Source organism: Nestor notabilis, unplaced genomic scaffold, assembly GCF_000696875.1.
Source record: "Nestor notabilis isolate BGI_N333 unplaced genomic scaffold, ASM69687v1 scaffold33578, whole genome shotgun sequence".
Lineage (NCBI taxonomy): Eukaryota > Metazoa > Chordata > Aves > Psittaciformes > Psittacidae > Nestor > Nestor notabilis.
In genome coordinates, this window is record NW_009940221.1 from 17,900 (window position 1) to 45,232 (window position 27,333).

Genomic DNA, 27,333 nt, shown 5'->3' on the forward strand with positions numbered 1-27,333 from the left:
TCTGGAATCACTATAGCTCGCTTTATTTGTAATAGATTCATTTTTATTAGTCATATTGCTAAATGACAGATAGCATTACATGCTAGGTTCTCAGTGACACGAATAATTACATAAAGAAATCAAGAATCGATGCTCCTTTTACCCAGGGACTATGTGAGAAATCACAGTAAAAGGACCATGGAAATTTCTGAATAAGCCAGCCACTGAAGCTGCACCAGGCATGCCCAGACAACGTACACCATGAACTCTAACTCAAGTCCAAGTAAAAATCCAAGGACAAGTTCTACTGCATAACAAAAAAGAATTACAGCATTTTTACAGCATAAGCAATTACTGTACTGTTCCCTCAATGAAACTGAAATTGACCCTTCTGCTGTAAATAATTATACTTGTTGCTATAAAGAAGGACAATTATGGGTATTAATAAAACCCCATCCCTTCAGTATCACAGACATCCTCAAACAAGTTTACTGGCTGCCTTACAGGTTGTAAAACTATGATGTGAAAATACAGTTTGCAGGCAAGAGCTGACCCTACAGCATACGATTCAAGCCTTTATGTTTACAGACCCTTAAACAACAGAAAGGATGCTTGTGGCAAGCAAATTAAAGAACGGACAGTAAGTTCCCGTCATGCTTTTTAGACCTGATGGTCTCACACTATTTCAAAAGGCTGTATTTTGAACATGACATTTCAGAATACTACTGAGTTAGTAATGCTACTTGAACATGTACAGTGACATTACTTCAACATAACCATTCCTTTATCATAAATTCACCAAATATTAGACTGTTTTATCAGTGAGCTCCTGAAAGGTCAAAGTTAATTTTTCATTTTATTGGGAAGCTTTCCAAGCTCCAGTTAATGTACAGTTTTGATATTTCTCTCCTCATCTTCATCTACATGAGATTTTCTTTTTTTCTCACTACCCTATTATCATGTAATGTTACTGGGAATAGAAGGAAATTAAAATAACATGCTAGCACATTACATAATGTGCCAGGTAGGAACTGCGAGAGGACAGAGCTAAAAATACAGATGCTGCAATGCTTTTATTTGCATGTGCTGTTACCATGTTTTTTTCCCACACAGAACGCTAACATATCTCTTATTGTGCAAATCAGCATTCTCTCATTTCAAAACTCATTTGTTCACTTATCCTGAACTTATAATCACACTCAAGATGTCTGCCTCCATAATTCATGCATGGGAATTAATGCTTCATTCTACTATGCAACATAGAAACTCAAGACTGAGATACCAGTACCTCTTCTCTGAGAAGTGGATTACAATGTTAAGGCTTAGCCCTGTGACTGCCATTGCTGTACTTACAACAGCAATAAAATTGCTCTCTTCAAGGTTATGGAAAATATCCTGAAATTTTTGTATACAGAGTGCTTGAAGCCCAGCTGATTTTTTAGTTTCAGTGATTATCTGCTACCAGTTTCTAAACAGCCTGGCTACCTTGATGGCTTTTGTTTGGATTTCTTGATTGCCAGTGAAAAGATTTAATCTGCTGATCTGCCGACCAGGTGAGTATTTTTGTGAAGACAGGAGGTTTCAAGAATAAAGGTAGGTAATGACTTCTCTGAAAGGCTATCTGTAAGATTGGAGGGTCCTACAAAAGTTTTCTCGGGCTACAGATGATCCCAATTCTTTATGTGGAAGTGTCCAAACAGTATTGCATGACCTAACTGGCATGGAACAGGGAGTGCAAAGTTCTGCGGTCAGACTATGAGAAAGAGAGCAGTCACAGTGACATAACAGTCACTGAAAGCTGATCCTTATGGCACCAGTCATGCTGAAGGAAAGAGATGAGGCCCTTAGACATGACCTCCTACCTCGTAATGTGTGTGGCAGGGCTGGGAAGACAACTGTGACCTCTGCTTCATGTGGAGTGCATGGTGGTTCAAGTAGGGAACTGTTTCATTACATATGAGTCTTTGTGTCTCAAAGGTGACCACCTCTGTTTAATCTACTCCTTCGTAGCACTAGACAGTGGTTAGGAATTAGGCGTCCTCTGTCATTCATTTAAGAATCATTATACCATGAGTGTTATTGAAACGCCTAAACCACCTACAGAATTAATCTCTGGACTCGAGCTGACAAGGGTTTCTTTACACCTTTACATCTTCCTTTGAATCATGCTGTTCCTATCCCAGGGACCACATGCAAATGGCGTTAATTCCACCTATGACAATGAACCCAGAATTTACAGGGTGCCTTTAAAGGTCTGAATTAGGCCAGTAAGAAGTGTAAATCTCTGTGGAATTTAGACAATCTGAACAGATCATGAAGTGTTTATCTGACGAAGTAGTAGAAAGGAGTGCTTATCACTTTAGATAACATGCCGTTTGAAATATCTATGGTAGTTTTCAGCTGCACTTCAAAATACTTAATAACTTCATATGGCCTTTTGGGCTGAAGTATTGTATACATTACCTCTTCAGAAGGGAAGTAAGAGAGATTAAAAGTATGATTCAAAACTAAGCACTTCAAGTAAAGAGATGTTTACTTTATTTTCCCAGTTACGTTATTCTTATTTATGCATGTTGAAGATGTTGGGCACACTGGTGATAAAGGGTATGAATTGAAAGTACACAGACTACCTTCACTCTAGCACACTCTCAGTTTTCAGCTCACATAATTTGAAGTTTATTTGCTTCCTTCTGCATATTTTCTTTAAGGTACTTTCAAATTACGGTACTTGGCAATTGCTGCAATTATCTCTCTCTCATCTGGGCTTTGCAGCCCCAGGTGCTGTGGGACAGGTACCACACACTCAGCATAGGAGGTACTCTGGCCAAGTATTGTATCCACAGGGCATTACTAGCTGACATGCTTGGCCCTCCTATTCTCTCACTTTAGATTGGAAGAGAAAAGTACCAAGTGTGTCTATGGTGTCTATAAGAGCAGAAAGGGTGTCTGAATGAGCCATTAACTGATTAGAAGGGGAAAATCCAGCTGAGCCAAAGTCAGTAATGTGAGAAAGAGACCAGGAGGCAGAGTAGAGCCTAGATGGTCTTGCCTTCTTTCTTCTTCTTCTTGCTCCTTTCCCCCGTCTGCTGCTCCCAGAGTGCCAGTCATGTCCAGGTGGTTCTGGTGTTATCCAGGCAAAATTCTTTGGAATGTCTACTATTAAGGCTTTCTGAGGATGTGGCACATAACAGCAGGAGGAGGGTGATGTGATGGCAACATTTTGCCGATTATGTAAGAAAGATAAAAAAGGATGAAACACTCAACCTTTATTATGGCAAGACTGATTGGAAATCCATGTGACAAAGAAAACTTGCTTCTCCCTCCTGAAGCTAAAAGCTTGCAGGAAAACTTTTCCAGAGAAGATCACAAGAACCACTTGCAGAATGTGACAAACAATCTAAAGCTTTTTCTAACATAGATAAATATATCATAGAATCATAGAATGGTTTGGGTTGGAAGGAACCTTAAGATCATCTAGTTCCACCCCCCCTGCCATGAGCAGGGACACCTCGCACTAGGCCATGTTGCCTAAGGCTCTGTCCAGCCTGGCCTTGACCCCCACCACGGTTGGAGCATTCACAACTCTCTTGGGCAACCTATTCCAGTGCCTCACCACCCTCACTGTGAAGAACTTCTTCCTTATACCTAATCTAAACTTCCCCTGTTTAAGCTTAAACCCATTACCCCTTGTCCTACCACTACAGTCCCTAATGAAGAGTCCCTCCCCAGCATCCTTGTAGGCCCCCTTCAGATACTGGAAGGCTGCTATGAGGTCTCCACACAGCCTTCTCTTCTCCAGCCCCCTTATCATCCTCCTGGCCCTCCTCTGGACTTGCTCCAACAGCTCCATGTCCTTTTGATGTTGAGGACACCAGAACTGGACACAAGACTCCAAGTGAGGTCTCATGAGAGCAGAGTAGAGGGGCAGGATCACCTCCTTTGACCTGCTGGTCATGATTCTTTTGATGCAGCCCAGGATACGGTTGGCTTTCTGGGCTGCAAGCGCACACTGAAGCCGGCTCATGTCAAGCTTCTCCTCAACCACCACCCCCAAGTCCTTCTCCGCAGGGTTGCTCTGAATCTCTTCTCCGCCCAACCTGTAGCTGTGCCTGGGGTTGTGACGACCCAGTTGTAGGACCTTGCACTTGTCTTGGTTAAACTTCATGAGGTTGGCATCAGCCCACCTCACAAGCGTGTAAAGGTCCCTCAGGATGGCATCCCTTCCCTCCAGTGTATCAACCGAGCCACCCAGCTTGGTGTCGTCGGCAAACATTAAATACATGCAGTCACCAAGCATCACATTTTTAATTTCTGTGTATAAGCCACATCTTTGCAATAAATTATTGCTCCTTAGTTAAAGCATAAGGACCTGACCATTCTGTGAACCTGCAGACAATTTGGCTCCAGAGTCTTTCAAACTTTACCGTAACTTGCCTTGAAGAAGTAAAAGATACAAATGTTATTGCCTTGGAAAAGTGAGATCCTGAACAGATACTGAAGAACCCTCATAGAAAAAATACTTGCATTTCCATACTTATAATGCAAATTCTTTAGAATTTAACTGTAAAATAGACATACATTTGAAAAAGAAGAGAACATCCACAATAAGACATGTATTATGCAATTTCCACAAAGCCATCATCTTACATTTTAGAAAAAGCCTTGCAAATTACAATAATTCTAAAAATCAAAATAGCTTAGCCAGCTGTTAAAGAGGCAGATACACTCATCATTACTGAATGCTTTACTGCTTTAAACATATATAATTCCAAAATAATCTCCTTGAAATAAATACAACAGCCACAAAACATGCTGGAAATTGAAGACAGAGCAAGCAGTATTTTTTGTATTAAAACTCTGACAAAATACATTTTAATCTTGTCCGGTCTTATGAATTCTGAAACAACCTGGAGTGCCATTTGGCCTTCATGATTAATGTGTACTTTATCATTGTAAACAGGGCTTCCTGAACATTCTATAAAGTCCGCTTTTTGAATCAACGTTTAAACAATCAGCATTGCCCCTTCTCTCCTTTAATGTTGTGGTGGTTGTGTGCAGATTCTAAATAAGGTGTAAGTTACCAGGATGTTTCACGTTAAGTAGAGAAGATTAATTTAATCACAGAAAAAAAGCTGGAATTCTGAATGGCCTCAGTATTGCCTTTGTTGACTTGAACAGCAGAATTTGTGCTCTCCTTATCCATCTCGGGAATTTAAGTTTTATGTGACATGGCTGATGTGTTGATCAATAAAACAACAACAATCATTTACACTGCAAGTTTAGTGCAGTTTCAAAAATCTGCATTAACCAAGCTGGTAGTTGTAGCAGAATCAATAGACAAGGCATCTTGCTTAGTGGTGTGCGTAAATGAAGTATGACCAAACTTTTAACACCCAACGAATATAGATTAAGATGATAAAATCCATATGCAGAATGAGTTCTGCAAGCTCTGCAATGACAGCGTGCTTGAGAGCGTAATGCACAATAAAATGTTGTAGATATTAAGAAATTCTTACTTTAATTTTCACTCTCTGCTTCACTCAGTATTTACATTGTGAGTTTGCAGTCAGCATTCATTTTAAGACCTGTTGCAAAGGACCTCAGTGAATTTGCTGCTGTGTGTTCATCTGTCAGTTCTATAGCTTCTTGTTACTTTAAATCTTCCCTCCTATTTTCCTAACCACTCATCCCCTCATTTGGCATACTTTAAATCTCTTAACTAGCTCCTTTTTACTGTCAGAAGTTTCTGACATGTTACTACTGCTGTAGGAGTCAATCATCTTTAGTTCATGATGCAGATAAAAGGAATGAATCTTTTTTTATTATTATTATTATTAATGGTCTAATATGTTTGTGTTTAAACAACGATTCTAACTGGTATTATTTTAATCCATATGCTTGAATTCAGAATGACCACATTATAGCTTTGTGAAATAAAGTAAGACAAATATCATATCATTCTGTTTCTAATCTAACCTGCTAAATCAGTTTCATTAAATCTACTTTAATCACTTCCTATTTTTTTTTTCTCAGCTGATTCAGAGTTACTCAAAGTCTTACTATTTTTTTTTTTAAAAGTTTTTTTTAATGACCAACAGGATGGCATTTCCTACATACCTAAATCTACATACATATAATATATACAGCAGCTATAAGTATGTTGCATAGCAAAAAAAGAACAAACCACTTATTACATGAAACATTGTATATTCTGAAGAAACCCAAAGAACATTCATTTTCATTCAAGCATATATGTGTTTCCGAAAGAGAAATTACCGAAGACCTTAGCATCACAATGAAAATAATTGATAGTCATGCACTACAGATGGAAACTTCCTCCAGTACGAAAGAATTCACCTTTTTCAATGATATATGGTTAGCAAAAGGAAAACATCCTAAACCTCTGAAAAATCTGTATTTCTCTTATCTGTATTTCCATTTATTCACAGTACTGAGCTCATTACTGGTTCACATTCAAAATAATCTAGCCATTCCTTGTTTTCATCCCTTAAAAGGAGACATCTTTTATTCTAATCAATGAAGGACTTAAACAGTACCATGTATCTGGCAGTAAAATAAACCTCTGCAAATTGGAAATTCATTAACAGGTACCATATAACGCTAGAGAACCCAAGCTACTGGTTTTCCAGGTTGATTCTTTTTTCCCCTATTTCTGCTATCATGGTCAATTAAATGTAAATACTTTATGAATGTTACAGTACATATTGTTTAAACGGGCTAACTTACTAGGAGTTTATTATCTTAAATCTGTGAAGTAAACAAGAAGACTGAATATTAAAGACAGTAGCTCAGCATAAAATATATGATATGCCCTTGAACTTATAACACTGCAGTAAGCAATTACCTTAAAGAAGCCACTCACACAACAGAACTATGACTTTGTTCCTTATCTTCAAAGAATAAGCCACTTGCATCTGGATCAAATCCTTTAAACAATACATGAACACTCAACATCAAAGCAGCTTCATTTTCTTTAGCTATTTAATTTAATTAGAGCTAATACAGACATGAATTTAGACACTGATTGCTGTGTAGAAAAAACCCAGAAAACATGTTCAAGAAATTAATCAATTTGGTTTTAATTTTAAAAAGATTTTTCCACCAGTACCTGACAGGAGCGCCTCTACTCTGTGCAGGTTTCAGCAAGACTGTCACAGTACTGTCAGTTTGATTCAAAGGTGTTTCAAGTTCATATGGTGGCATAGAGGGTGCTAGAATAAGAAAAGAAAAGAGGCAGAAATAATTATTATTCCTGTATTTCTTCTTTCAAGAGCTGTATCTTTATTTGAATAGGTGATTTTAAAGACTTCTTCAAATACAATGACCATATTATAGGCCTAAGATGCTTTCTGTTTACAACACAAGTGTGAGACCACTGTTAAATAACTTCGAGGAGGTGGGGAGGAGAAAAAAAGAAAAACCAAACAAAGAAATTTTGTCTCACTGCCAATTTCAAGACAGGAAACAGACACTAGTAGGAGTAAGTTTGCAGTAAGTATTGAAAGTCCACGACTTGGAAACAGAAAAGTTATCTCAAGAAGAGCATCTGCGAATGTGCATGCTGAAGTGACTGTAGTTTTTGAAAGAGAGCCCAGCTTTCTCAGTATGTCAGTTGTATCGGGATGCACTCTCAGAATTTGTCATGCCTGGAATTTTAACTAGTGCTGTAACTGTCCTGGGCCCATTACCCACCACAGACATAATTTACAATAATGAAGCAGGATTACCACCATGAGAGTGTATCTTCGTTTGAAGCCATACTCAATGGTAGTTTTGCAAACTATGTCTTCATTAAGGAATTACAGTTGGGATAAAACCAAACGATGCCTCAGTTATTGTCTTTTACTGTTGCTACTTTTTTCAGTGCTATCGTCTAGTCACATTTTATCATCATATTGGATGGAAGGCTGCTTGCTTAATTGGTTGTTTAGCAGCCTGTTGTATCCTTAGAGTCCAGTTGTTAATGATGATACACAATTAACAGATTAAAAAGCTACAGCAGCAAAAAGCTGTCATTGCAATGATCTTTTCTGACCACAAGAATAATGCTGGGCAGTGAACTTCCCTAAACTAATTCATGCTGAAAAAGAAAATACATTTGGCAGAGGACAAGATCTTTTTTTTTAGCAGGTTCTTCCAATGGTTAATTATAGTCCATGATGAATATGGAGACCTATTTGGCATCTCAATTTGTTTAGCTTAATCTTCCAGCCACTGGATATTTTGTGTACCATACTGAAGAAGTCACTTAAAGTATGCTCCGCATACACATAGCAACCTGTGGGCCCCTATAGCAAATTAAATAGCTGCAACAACATGAGTCTTTCTTTCAAGTGTATTTTCCAGTCTTTTTCACTTTCCCAGCAGTAGCTGCATCTACTTGAAAGGCATATGAACTCTCTCCATTATCCATATTGCCTTACATATCCAAGTATGCCGTGAAAACATTAACAACACTTTCACTGCTTTTCATTGATATTCACCAGTCTTGAAATGCTTTACAAATATAAAAATTAATGTTCAAAAACGTCCTTGTAAGATGAGAGGGTTTTATTCTGCTTGCAATCCTGGATATAAGGTACAAACATTTAGACTAATCATTTTAAGTAAATTGGGTACCCACTTTGAGAAGCTTAATGGTATATTATACAGTACTTTAAAGATTCAGACACAATTTTCACATATTTCAGTTTTGCAGTTTTGAATATCCAGAATTTGTTCACACAATGCCCCATTTTCAAGTTGGCCATCCTGAAGAAAATAAGGGAACCACAGAGTAAGTGCACCTCCAAAAAGCTGTGTGGACTCTTAATGTTTTTGGAACACTGCAAGTGTCACTTCTTGCCTTTGGTCTCCTGCGCACATTTTAACAAGTCCTGTAATCTTCCTAATTTATGTCTCCTAGGTCCCTACTTGCACTCCAAATCAATCTTAGTGTCTCTCCACCAAAACTGTCTTCCTGTCCAGAGTATGAGTTGTGGTTCTCCAAATCCCACTTTTTAGTCCTGGCTGTTTTCTCTTCACCACATATACTTGGACATTATCTGTTCTTCCACTTTTCTCCTGCTAGGTTAGGACTATTCCTCCTCCACACTGCCCACATGTAAAGAAGGAGCAGAGAAAACAGGAGATATTTTTCCTGTCCTCAGTTTTTGCAACTGCATGCCCTCGTCTTTGGCAGCAGAAAGCTCAGATGCACTAAAAGGTAACGCCCTTATAGACTATCTGTGTTGGGCCACACTGAGTTGATGAACACACAGGCAAGGCTCTCAAAGCTGGGAGAACTTAAATCTATTCAGTAAGTATGGTATCTATGGTAATATTTGCTGCCCAATTCTGAAACTTTCCACCATTTATGTGCAAACTGTAACAATTACAAATTGCCCAAATCTAGACAGATTTTCAGAGTGATGGTCAAGGTTAATGTCCCTCTTCTTGCTAAATATTTAAATCCCAGTTTGGAAGCACTTCAGTAATGTATCAGTCACCAGAATTTTTCACAATGTCAGCCACGTTTCTCAGATGGATGAAATTCTTCTTAGTATGAAAGGCAGCATACAAAACTTCAGCCCACACTGCTGACTTCACAAAGTTACATGCAACAGAAAACAGTCTTCTAATGGAGTGCCCATCATTTCTGATAGCATGCACTGCTACCACCTCTGCTTTTGGTAATACATATTTACACACAGATCACTTCATCCATCAATGCCAATCACACAACTGCAGAATGAAATATGCCAACTATTTACAGTACTGAATAGTACTATTCAAACACTTAAGACAGGAAATTAAGAGTATCTTATACAAATGAAAATACAGTCTGGAGTTAGACAAAGTAAAATGCAATGACTCAATCTAGAAATTGGTCTGAATGCACTGTTGCCACCTCATCTGTTCTAATAAATAGCAAACCCTTTAATTCATAAATGTTCAGTGGTCTTGTTTCACATCTTTCCAAAATGGAGAGCACTGGCCACATCAAGAGCCTCAAAGCTTTACAGGAAAACAATGAGATCACAGGCCAACAGCACTGCAAAGAGGATACCATATTCAACAGCTAAAATTTCAGTTGTGATTTTTCAGTGAGACTAAGAAATACACGCATTCTGCTTCTATTTTAAATTCCCCAGGAGACTGGCTTTAACTACCCATGGACAAGTCATAAACATTCCCTGTTAGTGAAGTAACTAACACGAAATAATGAGAGAGTGGGCTGCAGACAAGATAGCTTGCAAAACCTTGCCACATGGTAACCTGGAGGTTATCCTCATTCCCAAACATGCCTGAAATGTCTGTTTGCACCATTGAGTTTTAGTTGGGGACATATAAAATTTAGAAAAGAACAAAAATTTAAGATCCAGAACTATTCCCAAATGTTCAGATTATCATCCATTCTCAATAGTCTCCTTCCTTCCTTCCTCATTGTAATACGAGATGATTCTGCTATCTTAACTCCTATCAAGTCTTGGTGTGTCAGAAATTGATTTCTGACAGAGAGAGATTTTGCTCAGTATAGGAAAGGGGATGAAAAATTAATCCCATCTTTACTGATCACTGTTAATTATGTTAAGACTTCCTATAAAGAATTATTTTGTAACTTGAAAATTACCAACTAACTTCTGTATTGGCAATAATTTCCACCTTGCATTAACTGCCCTTTCCTATAATAAGAAAAAATAAATTGCTCTATCTCTGATTAACACTTGTTACTTGTTTTCATTCCAGTGAGGACAGTAAACGAGTGATGTGGACAAGCACACAGAATGAGAGCAAAAGAGAAACAAGATGTTGCACCCAAATGCTTTCCTCTATCTTTTCTGAAAAGCACAGTTTACCACAAATAGATAAGGCAATTTTCTATAAATATTATTAAGGGGCCATAGTTCAACTGTCAGTTTAATTCCCAAGAAGACTGTAGAGAAGTGAAGAGTAAAAGGATTTCAACTGAAACTTTGCAAAACATTTTGTCATCAATTACATAAGCATTTTAGAGGACGTAATAGTATTGCGTCCCATGAGCTAGAGAAATGAAGTGTTCCTCTGCCTCTGGGAGGGCTTTAAAACATTGCTGGTGGATTTACAGAAGTGACAATGTCATGCTGCTGCTATTTGAAAACCAGTAGTCCTGATGTTCTTGTCTAATACAGTTTCATATCCACTTCAGTCCACACGCCTGCTAGGAACATACTCAGACGGCAGCTAGCTACACTTTCTAAGTGAGTGCTAGACATACAGTATTTCTGCTCTACTCTCAATTGTTCATGGATCATTGAAGAGATTTTCCAGCACCGTTACTGTACTAATTTAGAATCATGTCAAGGCTGACTAAGCTCTGAATGAAACCTTCATCCTCATGTCCAAAAAACCCTATGCTAAATGTTGCAACAGCAGCTGGCACTGACTGCAGGCACATAATTCATAGGGTTTCTTGGGTCATAAGTTACACTTGTGAACAGGAATTTCAAAGTACTAGCTGATATTTAAGCACTTGGAAGTTTTTCAAATATGTTAATACACGTCATTTTGCCATCTTCAGGTCTGAACATGTATTTTACTTCTTCAATTTGCTGCTTGTTAAATCCTAAAGAGGAAGTAAACAACAAAAGAATTACCCGTGATATTATCATAAGCAAATTATAATAGTCTTTAATCGAGTACCTGATATTTTAGTGGTGAACTGATTTGTGATTGGAGGTCCAAAGCCCTTAGCTGTGCTGGCTCTAATGGTGAAAGAGTAGGTAGTGCCAGGATACAGTCCAAAAAAGAGATAGTGCGTTTCATTTCCCAGCTTTGAGACTCGTCCACTTTGATTGGACAAATCTATTTCTGGGTCAAAGGAACTGACTGCTTTGTAGGTGATCTGCAAAAGAATAAGAAAGTTATAAACTACCTTGAACAGATGGACAGAGATTGCATCTTTATCCAGTAAACCGTTCAGATGTATGCGCTGTCAGACATTTCATGACAAGCTATCTTATTCTCTTATACTCTTCAAATTCCAAATCCCATGAAGGGACACAGAAATTCAGCTGTAACTGGTATGAGTTATTACTTTTATAGATACAGAGACTTAGCGGCAGCTAGATTACAACTCTAAAGGATGGGCTAAGGCTTACATTAATTCCTTCAAGATGCTGGCTTTAACAGTGTCATTTTTTGAATTCATCTTCCTGTTGGTTTCAATCATTAACAACAGGAAAACCAAAACAACCAGGTAAACAGATAAGCGAATAACAGAAGGTGTAGCCCCCAGTTCCAGCTGACCTCAGTATAATTACACTTTGCTTTGAATAACATTATCTGTAAAGGATGATAAGGGCAGCTTAAGGCAAACTTTTCAGGAAGTGGGTAAAGCTTCTATTTTAGTCTGAAGCTTAGCTATTGTAATTGCTAATTTGGAATTTTTCAGGTTATTACATTGTACCTAGGTCAGATACTCATTTGGAGGAAAGGCAAGATAAAATGTTAAGTAATATATGCAGAGTGTACATTGTATCCTCAGCTCCTTCTCTGATTCAAACAGCATTTTCAGTTTTCATTAGAAATGTTAATATAAGTTCACAGTAAAATTTGATACAGATTTCTTCTATTAATTACTAATTTCTATGCACTGTAATGAGAATTTAAAAATAAGAAATCCATTAAAAAAGTAAAAATGATTTATCCCTCCTTTTTAAAGTTTCATTTCTATGCAAATAATTCCAAACACTTTTATTATACAAAGTGATAACTGACACTCCTTTAGGTATATTTATTCAATATCATTATAATTAATAACACATGTAAGACAGTACATAGAAATATCTAAGTGTTGGAATTACACACCTTAAACACTTGCAATTTCCTAGAACCTCTGACTTAATGAAAATTGATTTTTATATGACCCATCTAACATAACACCAATAAAGTGCTGAAAATTAGTAATAAAAACTTTGATACCACCTAGATAAACCCCAACATTATTTCAGTAGATATAGGCAGATTGTCTACAACTCCTCATCCATAAACTGCACTGCAAGTGCCTTAAAAATGGCTCAACTAACTCTCCTAATTATGACAGAATATTACATTACCAAATATTTGAACTTTTATCAGTAAAGAAATAAAGGTTCCATATTGCCCAAAATAATCTCCCTTTCTGATGACAACTGATGTTATGTCTGCTTGTGGGAGAGTGGCTCAGAACTTTCTTTAGAGATTTTAAAAGACAGGTTGAACAACTGCATCACAACTATGTTTTATACACAGTTGATCCTGTTTTGCTGCAGATACGTGAACTAAAAGATGTCTTTCAGCTCCCTTTAACTCTGTTTTCTGTATTTCTAAGATTCTTAACTGGAATTTCCAAAATCTCACTTAAGTTTTACTCAAAATAATACCAGGCTATTGGAGACTCCACAGTCTATGTTAGATTCTTAGAATTTTTCTGCAGCATTTAGTTATTAGATAGCTGAGAGCTGATGTTCTGGAATGATGGATGAACAAAACGGGCACAAGGGTCATTTTCTTACTGCATCCTGACTATTTTTATCAAATTGAGATGGAACCTTGCCCAAAGAACTAATCGCTTTATTCCTACAACTGTGGATCTGTACTGGTGCTAGAGGAGCAAAATGGTATAATTTGTCATTATGTCATTTCTTCATCTAAAGGCTTTGTTCTTTAAATATTGGTAAAATAATTAGATTTGCACATAATTTCACAATAGCAATGAATACTTTAATATTTGATATTTTAACAAACTTCTAATATATGTGATAGCCACATTTATTAAAAGACTGTCTCCTTCAGGCCCTAAAAGCAAATGCCTGGCACCACTAGGTTAGTGCTCATCTGATAGACCATTCTCTGAAAGGTGAATGCCAAGGGCACTGTAGTTTTCATGAACATACCAAATACGACATGTTTGTGCAAGAGCATCTTAAGTGGCTGTGCTTTTCAGATCAGAATATTTGATGTACACACAACAAGTCATAGGCAGGAGTTAAGACAGCTCACTTCTCAAGCTTAGATTATTTGGAGCTGTCCTGGATCCACTACCTTGACAGCACAATGATCAGCCAGAGAGGTGCCTACTGAGACATCATGAATAGTCTAAACCTATCTATAAACCACAGGTACATAAATTTCATCTAACTTGTCTGGATCTTACCCTGTCACCTGCTTCAGTTAGCTAAAATATGCCTCAAGTATACTTTTATATTTCACCTCAAGTATACATTTCAAATAGATGAAATGTCCCCAGGAATCACTGTGTATATTTGCTGGCCTCTGGGTAGTTTAGCAGTCATATTTATAAAACCTTTGTGATACATTTTAGGCTTATAAGCAAACACCAGGGCAGAAAAAGTATTGACACATAAGCTTTCAGCAACTATGTGTCTGTTCACCCGACTGGACTACGTCAGCATCTTTAAAACAAGGGACAGTTTGGTTGTATCAGTCTGTTGGCATCTTTTACTCAAAAAGTGATTAAATCAAGTTTATGATTTAACTGTTTGCCTTGCTCCCTCAGTCTCTGCTTTGAGGTGTATTAGACAACCAGTATAAGGAGGTATCAGCGTTTACTTTTCAATATTCTGTTCACTGTTGGAATGATAGTTTCTTTTGACTTGCACAGTCCTGACTACCTTAAAAAGTCTGGCCAACCTATTCTTTTCCATCTCTGAATACACCTGCACAACTGCCATTACAGATGATAGACTTCTGTACGTATATAAATTACAGAATGAACTGCATGTATACAGAGCATATACTCCTCAGCAATGTAATTAGACATGCATGCATGTTTGTAAGTAGAAAGATGATTCATCAATGCATGTGTCTATAGCCTAACATCAGTAAGAACATTAATATATTAACTAAAACATTCTGATCCCTGAAGATAGGCAACTGTTAAACTAGCTGGAAAGTAGTTAGCTTTATAAAAAAATCAATTCATACTTTTTCATAACATTTTATCCTCTTACAATAAAGTAGTTTTCAAAACAGTATCAATAGGTTACCATTCAATTTAACTTTTCTTTTACACAGTATCTCATTTAGGTGTTTTTTTTTTTAAACAAAGCATTTCAATACCAATTTTGTAGTAAGGTCAGGTAAGAAGCTTAACAGTGATTACTGTCTGACAGCTTAATCTGTGCAGTCTTTTGTCAATTTTTCTAAAAGGTATTCAGGCAGAGGTTCTACATGAGGAAAAGCAGTGATTTTTAGACATCTAACAACATACAATTTGTTGAATTTGCATTTAAAAAATGTTAGGGGATTTTTTTTTTAATTATGCCTGCTTGTTTCTATTACAATAGGCTCCCTGTAATGAGTCTTATCTAAATGTGATGTTGACTGTCACCACTGTGTAATGCCTCCTATTTTTTAAAAAATTCACTAAGATCTCTCTTTCAATCTTTATAATATTTGATCCACATTACTAGGTAGAATGCTGTATCACATGCTTCTAAAAATATCAGGTTTCTTAAAGCTGATAACCCAGGGACATTTTGCTTCCTGCATAATTCACTCCTACATTATGTATGTGATTTTATTACTTTGTAACTGGTACTATCTTCAAAAAGAAGATTCATTTTACATAAACTGTAAAAAATAAAAAAAAAAAAAAAGAATTTCTTACAAATTATGCACTTTTGAAAGCAAAACTATACATAAAAATTTAAACATGGGAAATTGCTAGGTACCTCATACAGAGTAATTACACCATATGTTTGCGCTGGCTCTCTCCACTGAAGAAAAATCTTCTCTTCAAAGGTGCTCCCTTGAATGGATTCAAGTGGCACAGCACTTGGCACTAATGGATAAAAAGAGGAAAAAAAGATCTTTTGAGAAAAATTTCAGAAGGAGAAACTCTGCTTAATATTTGGGCTGTTGAGGCATAAAACCTGTCCCATTATTATTTCCCCAAGACTGAAGCAAAGGCCAGGACAGCTCAGGAGGAGAATGATTAATTTAACAAGACTATGCTGTAAAGGAAACCTGTGTCACCTTCAGCGTAAGAAGGAATTAGTGAGCATCACACTTTTCCCATAAAACACTACTGATGAAAGAAAAGGACAAATTAGTGTTTTATAAGGAATTAGGCAATATCTCAAATATAAATTCCTGTAAATAAAATCTACTCGTGATACTTACTTATCAACAGTGTTACTGTCCCACAGTGAACAACATAGCAAACATTCATATATAAAAATGGACAAGTATTGAAGTAACAAGGTACAGTTTCAACAGACTGAACTGGAATGGTTAGCTTGGAAAGATGAGCCACATGTTGAACAGAACAGTAATGCTCACTGACATTAGACCCAAAGGCCTACAACAGGGTGAATGTAAGGAAAATACAAAGCACCCAAACCAAAAACCTAACATTATTCATTTTTCTTAAAAGTCTCTTAATTTATGAGAATGAGCTCTGAAGAGTCAGGGCTGTCAGATCACTGTCAGATATCCGTTTCTGTTACTGTTTGTTCTGCAACAATCTCCTTATCCCTCAGCCAACCTCAATACAGTTTTCAGAGAAGATGTGTAAACAGCACATGGACACGTATTTGCAATCTTATTTTTGTAACAACAGTTGCAATGGAATGTGAAAAGAAAATCCTGAAAAATGCACACAGGACTGTTGTGAGGCAACAGGCATCGATGGGTTAGCACTCTTCCACAAACTGCGTGAAAATACAGTAAGAACATGCACTTAACATTTTCCACACGCTAGAGAAAGAAGGTGGAAACTACTTGCTACAGTGGTTGAAATACCTTCTCAGACCCCTTACTGAGATTTACTCAAATGGTTAAATAGGAAGATCTGCAAACAAGACAACTGGTGACTCCTTCCCATCACTAGGTCTGGTAGAGCAGTATCCTCCTCCTACTGCTCCATGTTGTTGGTCTGGGAGTTTACATAGTTTAACTTCATAATCGTCTCTCCATAGCTCTCCATAGAGTCTCTTGCTCTACCACAGGGAAGCTCCAAGGGCACAGGTGATGGTTTTTGAAGTGGCTTACCAGTCTTGTACGGACCAGTAAGATTACGCCTTTAGGGCAACGTTAAGTCTGGGCACTAAACTTTGCTTCCAAGTAGCAAAGAACTGGCAAAATTCAAATGGAATCATGGGGCTAATGATTTATGTGTAAAGGGAGAGGCATTAAATACAGTGTAAGTATGTTGAAGGTATAACAAAACACTGTGGTAAGTCTCTAAAATTATCTGAAGGCCATGAAGTCTGAGCAGTTCTGCTATGAGAAACACGAGGTCAAACACTGGCAGAGGTTACCTAGAGAGGTTGTGGGATATCCACCTCTGGAGAGGCTCAGAACTCAACTGCACAAAACCTCAAGCAATCTGCTCTCACTTGATTTGCTCTGAGAAAAAGGTTGGACTAAATGAGCTCTGGAGGTCCCTTGCAATCTCCATGATTGTGTGAGTTGAAAAATTATGATGGTTATTTGGGTCGGTATACTCTGTTGTCTTACATCCAGATTTATGTACCTTACTGGAGGAAAGGTACATAACCTTAGAGTATACAAAAAGTTGTCATTTTTGTCCAAGGTATTCTCTCAAGCACTGGTGCTGGTTCTTAATAGGTCTTGGAATAATATAAAGTTCCAGAGGGCCAGGAATAAGAACATGTTATGCAAAATTCTACAGAAAATACATGAACAGCCCAGATAAGAATAAGGCCGTTAGCTTTGTCATCCTACAGTTGAACTAAATCAAAATTAGAGGATGACAGCAGAATTAATTCTAATTAAACAATGTTTTGTTAGCTATGCTTTGTCAAATCCTTTGCAATAGCAGCTGTACATTCCTAAATTGTTTAATTTATTCCCTCATATATTTTGATTAGAAATTAGTAGTACACAAAACCAAGACAACATATGTTGAATGATTTAACAGGTTTAAATGACAGACTTCAAGTATTTGTTATAAAAGGAACTCATCATTGCTGATTTTTTTTCTAGAAATCTTTCCAATATGTTTGCCGTAAACCTATCACTGATCTGGAAGAAAATACAAAGCCATTCCTATTCAGATTGCAGATGACAAAACTGGAAGGAGGACAGATTGGTTACATAAAGCAACACCAGTCATTTGAAAAGGTCTTTGAACAGTATGCATTTTAAAATAGTTAAAAGCAAGGTCAAAAAACTTGGGTGCACTTGTAGAGGGCACTACGGAGTGCTCTGGAAAGGTGAAACTGATTCTTGCTGCCTGACCAATTCAACGAGGAATCACATTTTGGTATCATAGCTAACAGAATTCCAGTAAACTCTCTGCAAGTATAATCACAATAACATCATGGAGGACTTAGGAGGACGGCATAATCTTACCATGAAATATTACTAGAACGTTACGGAGACACAGCTGCCAATTCTGTTGTCCATGTTTTTTTGGAAAAAGACACTCATAAATTACATTATTGCTCAAAATTAAAAAATGAGATCTGAAACCCCCATATTAGCTGAAAATTCCTAAAAGGAAGGGAATATATATATATTTCAATGTCTGTATATGGAATATATTGTCTGAATAAGCAACTAACAGTGTCCAGTGGTTGGAAAGCCAAAGCTAGAGAAAAAATTGAAACCACAAATCAAGAACAAATATTTAATGTTGAACACATTGTTCTGTAGGAAAACTTACATGAAGATACTGTGGACAATCACCTGAAATTTCTTCAAAATGATACTGGAACTTTTAATAGGCAGAAGACAGTTCAAGCACAAGTTATGAGTTTAATGAAGAAATTACTAAATTATGTGTGATGTTTTAAGTTACGTAAAAGACCATTATAACACATTCAATGGACCCTTTAATACCTTAAAATTGGCAAAGTTGGTAGGAAATTTGTTACAGAGTTAGTGAAAGTAGACCGTGCATTTACACAGAAAAGTGTATTGACTATCAGGCAGTACGCATGTGTAAGTATTTGTAAATACAAAACTCACCATCTTCATCAGTTTGTACTACAAGTTCCTGGCTTTCTTTTCGTCCTTCAGGATTCATTAGCACTAATTTGATGCTGACATTTGTGTATGGTGAGAGATTAGTAATTGTGTGCTGGGGATGTGAACTTTCTGTATCCCAGCTTACTTCTTCTCTCACTTGCTCTTGTCCTCCAGCCTGGTAACGGTAATGGACTGTGAGGTTGTATCGATGGCAACGTGTGACATTATATCCAAATGGTTCCCAGCAAATGGTGATTTGTCTAGATTTGATCTCCATAACCTCTAGTTTTCGTGGCCCTCGCATTGGATCTGCAAAATTACCAACATAATTGCAGTATGATTATTTATTTACATGATAGTAGTAACAAGACTAGTAAGTTGTACATTTCCATAAATATGACATATAAGCAGAAACAGAAATTCACTGCTTTATCTCTTGTAGTGCAAATGACAATGAAATGAAAGCATAGACCTCTGAAAAATCAGAGGAAAAAAAACCCAAACAAAATGTGAGAAAGGGACAGAAAAGTGTCTTTGATGAAAAACGAAGAGCAAACAAAGTACCAGAAAGTTTTTATGCTTTAACTCAAAGTGCATGATAGAGTTTAAATGATGCTTATTTTTTTACCTATCTGTTGCTTGCACAAAAAAAATACATCCAATTTTTTTTTTTAGAAATTAATTTGCATTAAGACTTTTAAAGAAAAGCCCTTCACAAAGCAAGTATCTAAAAAGAAAAATTAATTTTTAGGGAAAACTTGCAAATACATGGTGATTTTCTCCCAGGACTGTTTATACAAAGTAAAAGTGTTAAGTGGTTCTTCAGCTATTTCTTATTCAATTGTTTTTAAGTTAGACTGAATGCATTTACTCAATCTCTATTTGGCCAGGACATAAAGTTAATATTTCAATTCCTTTAAAATAGTCCATAGGGTTCTTTCCCCATAAACATTACCTGTTAATAGCTTCCCCCTCCCAGTCTAAAATAAACAGTGCAAATACCTCAGTTTGTCATAGTTGTTTAGCAAAGAATAAAAAGAAACAGACAAGAGGCACATCAGCTGATACAATATTGCATCTGTTTTCCTGGTGATCTCTCAGTTGATAACCAGCCATAAATCACATCTAACAAAATCATACCCAAGAACTTGTGGCTATTTATATATGAAAATCAAAGACTGTCATTGATGTAGTTAAATTTTCTTCATACAGTCATAGAATCAGCTAGGTTGTAAAAGACCATTAAGCTCATCAAGTCCAACCTTTACCCCAGGACTGCCAAGTCCCCCACTAAACCATGCCACTGAGGGCCTCGTCTACATTCAGTCCTACTGGTCCCAGCAATTGAGACAGAAAAGTGAAACCAAACTTCCAGCATATTACAGCAAAACCACTGAGTTGACGCACCCTCCCACGTTTTCAAAACACTGCCATTAATAGAACTATTATACATATTTAGCAATAATCTGGGTTTTTTCATATTGGAGCCCTCAGCAAGATTAAAGACAATGTCTGGTTTTATCCACTACTTCACTAGTTAAATACTTAGAAGAGTTTTAATGAGCTAAAAGCCTCTTACACGTAAACAAATTAATATGCATCTTCCCTCTTTTATGTTTATTAATCAACATGTCTTCACTAGGAATGTTCTAAACAATTTACACAGGATTTCATCTTTCTACTTTTTAATAAAATCCCTGCATGCTTGAAATATTTGTTCAAAGATGTTATTCATCTTAACTCCTTGAAGAAAAGGTGTTAAGAAATTGCTCGTTCTCTCTAACATCTACAAAGCACGGTATTTTTTCTCCTTTCAAATCCTCCAGCTTCTTTTTTCTTTTTCCTTTTTTTTTGTTTTTTTGTTTTTAATTGCCACTACCCAACAGTGTTGATCACCAACATACATAGAATATTTGACAATCTGTGACAAAATGGCAATGTAAAACAAATTCAATAACAGATCTAATCCTAGTCTCCTTTCCAGTGACTGACTGGTGAAAATATACTTACCAAGGATAAACACTATAGAACCATTTACCTGCTTCCACATACAGATACCCTAGCTAAGAATCCTGGTGTTTGAGACATTTTCTACTGCTACAACAATTAAGATTAATGAGGGCAAACCTCAAAGACTAGCAAGTCCTAGGAGTTTCATGTCTTCTTTAAGCATTTACTTCTGCATAATTCAGGCATAAATAAAATGAAAAAAAAATAGAAGGAAACTAATTTTTTATTTTGTTTCCTGTCAGCTTCTAAGCATTCCTTCATGTAGGTGAGACTGTGAATAGCAAAGAATATTTGGTGGGTATTGTGTAACTGTACTGCTATGTGATTGGGCTAAATAGGACTAGAAAATCAACAAAATCGGGGTGACCCTGACATACAACATTAAGCAGCTGAACAAAGCTCCTAGCTGCAAGAACATGGAACAGCCTGCTTACTTCCAGAGTAGGCACATCAGAAAATTCACAGAGGAGCTGAGAAATCATTTTATTAGAGACATAAAACTAATTTGTAACATTTTAAAACTGTAACTGAGTGTTTCTAAGCTGTGCAAAAAAAAAAAGTTAATGGATCAAAACCTATCCCAGATTTTTGCCCAGGATGAAGATATTCTTATGTCATGTCACCTTAACAAAAAGTATGTTAGCCCTCTAGTTAAATCTTGCAGTCATTGCTATGAGAATGACAGATACATTTTTACTTCTAACAAAACAGACCAGGGAAAAAAGAAATTAGATTGTAAAGATGGAGACAATACAGCTTTTCTTGATATTCACAGGATAAAGCTCATCAGACACAGGAAATACCCTGGTTGCTTTGGTTCCTGTCTTGCTTCTGTAATCTGTAGTATCAGAAAACTATGCAGCTCATACCTGTTTTTCTTACCATTCATTAAGAGTTTATGGAACTGATAGGGCCCTAATGACCCCTTCATGGGGTAAGTGTAGTGTGTCAACAACTCAATGACAGCATGGAGTGGAAAGAAAGGGAGAGTTAGAATATAAAAAGAACCCTCTGGGACACAGCAGAGGAAGTCATTAAAGCAAGTCCCTCTATGAAGCATCAGGTGGGATAACTGCTGGTTTATGCGGGATGTCCACTCAGAAAGTAAGGTTGAATATTCCAAAGAGGTTTGTCCATGAAAGAGCATCTGAAGATACAGGCCTGTACAAATAATCTATTTTGTGTTCTCAACGTCACTTTTAAATTCTCAGAATGGACATGGTTAGTGGAACAGATGATGCTTTATTATTTCTTTCATCAAATAAACATAATTCCTGAAGTACCACTACCTTATTCTGTTTATTTTAGTTTTCTTTCCAATACTACACTTCTTTGATTTATCAGATGTGACTTCATTACAGATCTGAGGATATCAGTTCCCATCTGCTCTATATAGCTGAGTTCTTAGTCAGATGTAATTTTTGGTTAAGATCAGTTAATTCATACAGTAAACAGGAAAGAGATGAAGGGGAATACTTCTACTTTTAACAAAAAATAAAAGCTAATGTAACAATGGAATTTTTGGATTAAAAACCACTGTGGCTCAAAACAGCCATGAAAAATAGCAGTTACTGCAACAAAAGATAGAAGTTTCCATTTGATCAAGTTAGCAGTGAGCTTCTCTGGAGGTATCAGTGTATACGTGGGGAAAGAAAATTGTTACACAACACAAAATAAATGACAGCTAATGACTATGTTTTAAAAGGGGAAGCTGAATCAATTACCACAGCATACTGACTTCATTTATCTGATTTTATTTTCTACCAGATCTTTGTATCACTTTCCCTTGGTGAGTTCCCAACTTTAAGTGAAAAGGTAAGCATTCGACAGAGATGCTGCTGTTGTGCTCACGAGACTTGCACTAGCTATTCATGTAATACTTGAAGACTGTTATCCTAGCAATGGTCTGCTGTTGTTACCTTGCATCAAGTAAGGTAAGGGACAAAGAGAAGTGTCATTTCACAGTGCTAATCACAACTGAAATCACATTTTTAAGTGCAGAAAATTAATACGTCACACCATTTATACTGTATGCAACATACACACCTGTCCTGGGTTCAGCTACAGCAGTCATTTTGTCTCCTTCTTAGTAGCTGGTGCAGTGCTGTGTTTTTGACTTTCAGTCTGGGAACAACGCTGATAACACCGATGTTTTTAGTTGTTGCTCAGTAATGTTTACTCTGACCAAGGACTTTCTCAGTCTCATGCTTTGCCAGAGAGGAGGGGAAGCCAGGAGGAAGCAGAGGCAGGACACCTGACCCAACCTGGCCAAAGGGGTATTCCATACCACAGCACGTCATGCCCAGTATATAAACTGGGGGGAGTTACCCGGAAGGCCAGATCGCTGCTCGGGTCGGGCTGGGTATCGGTCGGCGGGTGGTGAGCGGTTGTGTCCTTTTCCCTTGTTATTCCTCTTATCATTATTACTGGTAGCAGTAGTGGTTTGTATTATACCTTAGTTACTGGAGAGCTGTTATCTCAACTCGTGGGAGTTACATTCCTTCGATTCTCCTCCCCATCCCTCCGGGAGCGGGGGGAGGAAGGAAAAGGGGGGGAGTGAGCGAGCGGCTGCGTGGTTCCAAGGTGCCGGCTGGGCTTGAACCACGACAACACCTCATACCACAACAGCTATTTGCTGAACCTTTGTTTCTTCCTCACTCGGGAAAGGCCCTCCTTGCAGAGAGGCTATAGAGCCAGACCTCCCAACTCACTTGGGAGTTCTCTAGATGAACTGAGTCTCCGTCACTCCTCAATATCCCAGCTATTTTCTTGTGCCTCACTGGTAAAATCATGCAGCAAATGGGGAATATGAAGCCTACCAAATCCTAAGAGAAAAGATTTTCCTCCCAAAGGAGCGTACTGCCTGTCATGCCTGAAACTTAGCCAGGTAGTTTTTACTAATTCCCCTGCTGGCACCTGCAGCATTTTTCATACTGTTCTGCCAGCTTCAGCAGGGTATCAAGCAGTGAATTCTGACAGCTGCAGCTCTGACCTGAGGGACCAGCAAGCCTGGTTCTAGCCCCTGGCACTTTAGCATCCCATTTAATCGGTGATCTTGGCTCCTTCTCTGGTCCCCTCTGTTTTCCTGAGAATATGGAGAAGAGGCTGACAGACAGGATCAATTTCCATTGCAGCTGCAATTCACAGCTCATTTCTCTGGAACTTCACACTTTACCTCTTGCCACAAGTACAATGCTTTTTCAGAAACTCAATTTCAGAATCACAGAGACATTTACGTGTATTTTTAGCATCCTGACATTGATCATCAAAACTTGGGTTTAGCATGAAAACACAGTCTTGGAAGTTTTGTCTTTTCACCACAGACTGTGCAGACCTACTGAAATAAGAGATGAAGAAAAGAATGGTGGTGTGGTGATTTTCTGCCACTCCATGCCACTCCAGTAGCTGCAGACATCTGGTGTGTGTTAGATACTATTCGAAAACATCTGAATAGGAATGAAGAATTTACTTCTTGTCTAGGCAAACTACCAGTGTGGTTAGCTCTGTAGCAACTCTCATGATTTAAATTCCAGACGGGACTCCATGGTCCTTCTACAGGAAGTAAAGTATGAACAGAACAAGAAAATATACAAATATAAGATGAAAACTGAATCATTTGAGATTTAAGAAATTATCCACTACAGCTTTTTTAAACACAGACATTAACTGTATTAAATTACAATTAAATGTATAGACTTTGTCACAGATTGCCTTAGCAGTCTTGTTCAAATCACTTAACATCTTTTCACACCAATTCACTCTGGGTAAAATACTCTGGAGGCAGAGTACTCTAGCATTAGCACCAGAGGGTGTCGCACACAATTTCATGAATGCCTACAACTTGCATACTACAGTGATTGAGACCATAAGCACAAACACACTTTAGACTTGATTCCAGATGATAAATCAGGGCTGTATCTGATTCAGGAGACAATTTAAGACATATGCTTTGTTTCAAAAAAGACTACTTGTGTTTTAAGTCAAACACATGCTCTAAGAGCTTGCCAGAACTGGTAAAAGTTATCAGGCTGTCAGTGCACTTTACTGAATCAGAAGTACCTTCCAGGTACAAAACAGAACAGCTGAGGAGGTGACATGGAAAGTTCAATTCTCCATGAAGAAAAAATAAAACATTAAACAAAAATTAATAATAGAGATCACAACTTTTACTTTATATATATTTATGTACACCGTACTTCATCCATATTTCTCTTTACTTGGTAAAACTCCTCCCTGCAGAGGTTTTAAAGCCAGACCTCTCTACTCATTCTACAGTTCTCCAGATAAACAGATACTCTGTTGTTCCCCAGGAGCACAGATCATGAAGTAATGAAGTACAATTTCATCTATAGGGGAAGAGACTATATTCCTTCTAAGCCAGCTGCTATCAAAGTAACAATGTTTGATTTGGTTTTAGAAAGCAAGTCTCAAGATTTGTATATATCTCCAGTTGACAACAAACAAGAAAGTAGGTAAAAGATTTTAGTTGTTTGGCTTGTCCTTATTTGATTTTATATACATGACTGCAAACAATTCGAAGTTGCCTGCAAACTAACTGTTTTGTAAAAGATCACATTCAACTGTGACGGAATGATTTTTATACTGTAATTCTTCCTCATCTGCATTCTTCAACAACAGATTGAAGTTCAACAAGAGCTCCTCTTTACTCAAAATATCAAATGATTTATCAGATCTGGTAATAGAGCTGGGCTTTTCAAATTTCAATTTCCAAAAACTGCAGAATTCTGTGAGGAAATAATCAATGGGCAAGATTTTGGGTAGCATAATTTTACAGTTTTTTAACACATTTTTATTTTGGTCAACAGAAATATTAGATTTATGTAGCTACAGCTCAAAGCCTAAGGAACAGTCAAATTTGTTACTGTGAAGAACTGCTTTGTAGTTAGGATTAAAGGGAGAAAAGGGCCACTTTACTCTTGTGATTTTTCATACCACCCGTTATTTGTGTTATAAAAGAAAGGAATCAAACAAAGAGAAGGCAAGCAAGGAAACAAAGGGACAAATGACTCATGCTCAAAATCAAAATCCTGGTATGATGTTGCTGATGTCATCGTCCTGCTGAGTCCCATCATTTTAAAGTGAAAACAAAGACTAAACTCCCAGTGTGCACAAAGCTGCTGAAGATCCCAAAATGACCCTTGGAGTGAAGAGGGGCAAATTAGAGGGTGGTCACCTTCCTTATCTAAGCACACAGTTTGTTTGGGCAGCAAGGAAAAATATTAAAAGCAGTAAAGAGCAATTGTAAATCTGTAAAAAACTTGAAACATTGGTTTCATCTGGGATATCTCTACTTCCTGGCATGGAAGAGCCATGGAAATTGATAGCAATAGTTACTAAGATTATTCAGGTAAAAGTAAATGACCACAGAAAATATCCAGCATCTTCTGGAAAGGTTTCAAGCTATCTTATTTAAAATTCTCACCAATCTTTCACTGTTACTTCCTAATAGCATTTCCAAAAGAACATGTCTCTCCTCCTGCAGAAGTAGATGCCTCCCACAGAAAAGCAGCACCTCTATAAGTCTTCTAAACATACTCCCTGACACTTTAAAAAATGCTGGGATGCAAGCCCTGCAGAGCTTCAGTGCTAATGAGAGAAGAACTATGAGACAGAGGAACTGAAATGACAGTCACCTGCATCCCAAAAGAGGAATAATCAAGTTTGTGTATCTATAAAATATGATGAAAACTGGACTATGCCTGTTTTTCTTCAAGCAAATTCTGCAAGGGAGGGAAGGAATGGCTTCTTTTTACTTAAAGTCTTAAAAAAAAAAATTATCTTCTTTTGAATTATATTCATCTTCCACAGTCAAAATGCCAGTGAAGGAAGATGAACACAAGGGTGTATGCACCCTGAAGTTATCAGGATGCTAAGTTTGAGCAGTAGCCTGTGGGGATCCCTTCTGCCCCCTTCAAAGTTACTGCAGACTTTAGAGCGTTCATAGGCGGGAATAAGCTTCCTGCATGTTTTGCCCAGCACCTTTACTCAGTAATCAGCATCCATGGTGTCACAATGGAGGGGTGTCCATGACAAGATTTAAGTATAAAAAGCCGTATCTCAGGGCAACCCACCACAGATAGTTTTCTGTCTCTCAATAAACCATTTCCAGCATGTGAAAACTAGAATATTCTTACTTACAGCATGTGCTCATACTCAGCCTCACTTTCCTGTCAGAGATGCCAACAGGCTAACGGGCAAAAGTGAAAAGCTAGCACCTTCCAAGGTATAATGATGTTAGTCAGATTATAGCTAACACCATTCTTCTTCAGCATGGAACCAGACACAAGATTGCGTTTCCAGTGATTTTGTTTTAGCATGTCATAGAATCATAGAATCATAGAA

General features: G+C 37.4%; 1 protein-coding gene across 1 annotated transcript; it reads right to left on the bottom strand.

Moving 5' to 3' along the window:
- Positions 1–7,042: 7,042 nt before the first annotated feature.
- LOC104410152 (receptor-type tyrosine-protein phosphatase mu-like) lies at positions 7,043–19,270 on the bottom strand (the record flags this gene model as incomplete). Its single annotated transcript, XM_010020237.1, has 4 exons — positions 18,961–19,270; positions 15,696–15,805; positions 11,662–11,863; positions 7,043–7,211 (listed from the first exon to the last, which is right to left on the bottom strand). Coding segments are annotated over exons 1-4 (785 nt in total), but the record flags the coding sequence as incomplete, so codon positions are not given.
- Positions 19,271–27,333: the final 8,063 nt, after the last annotated feature.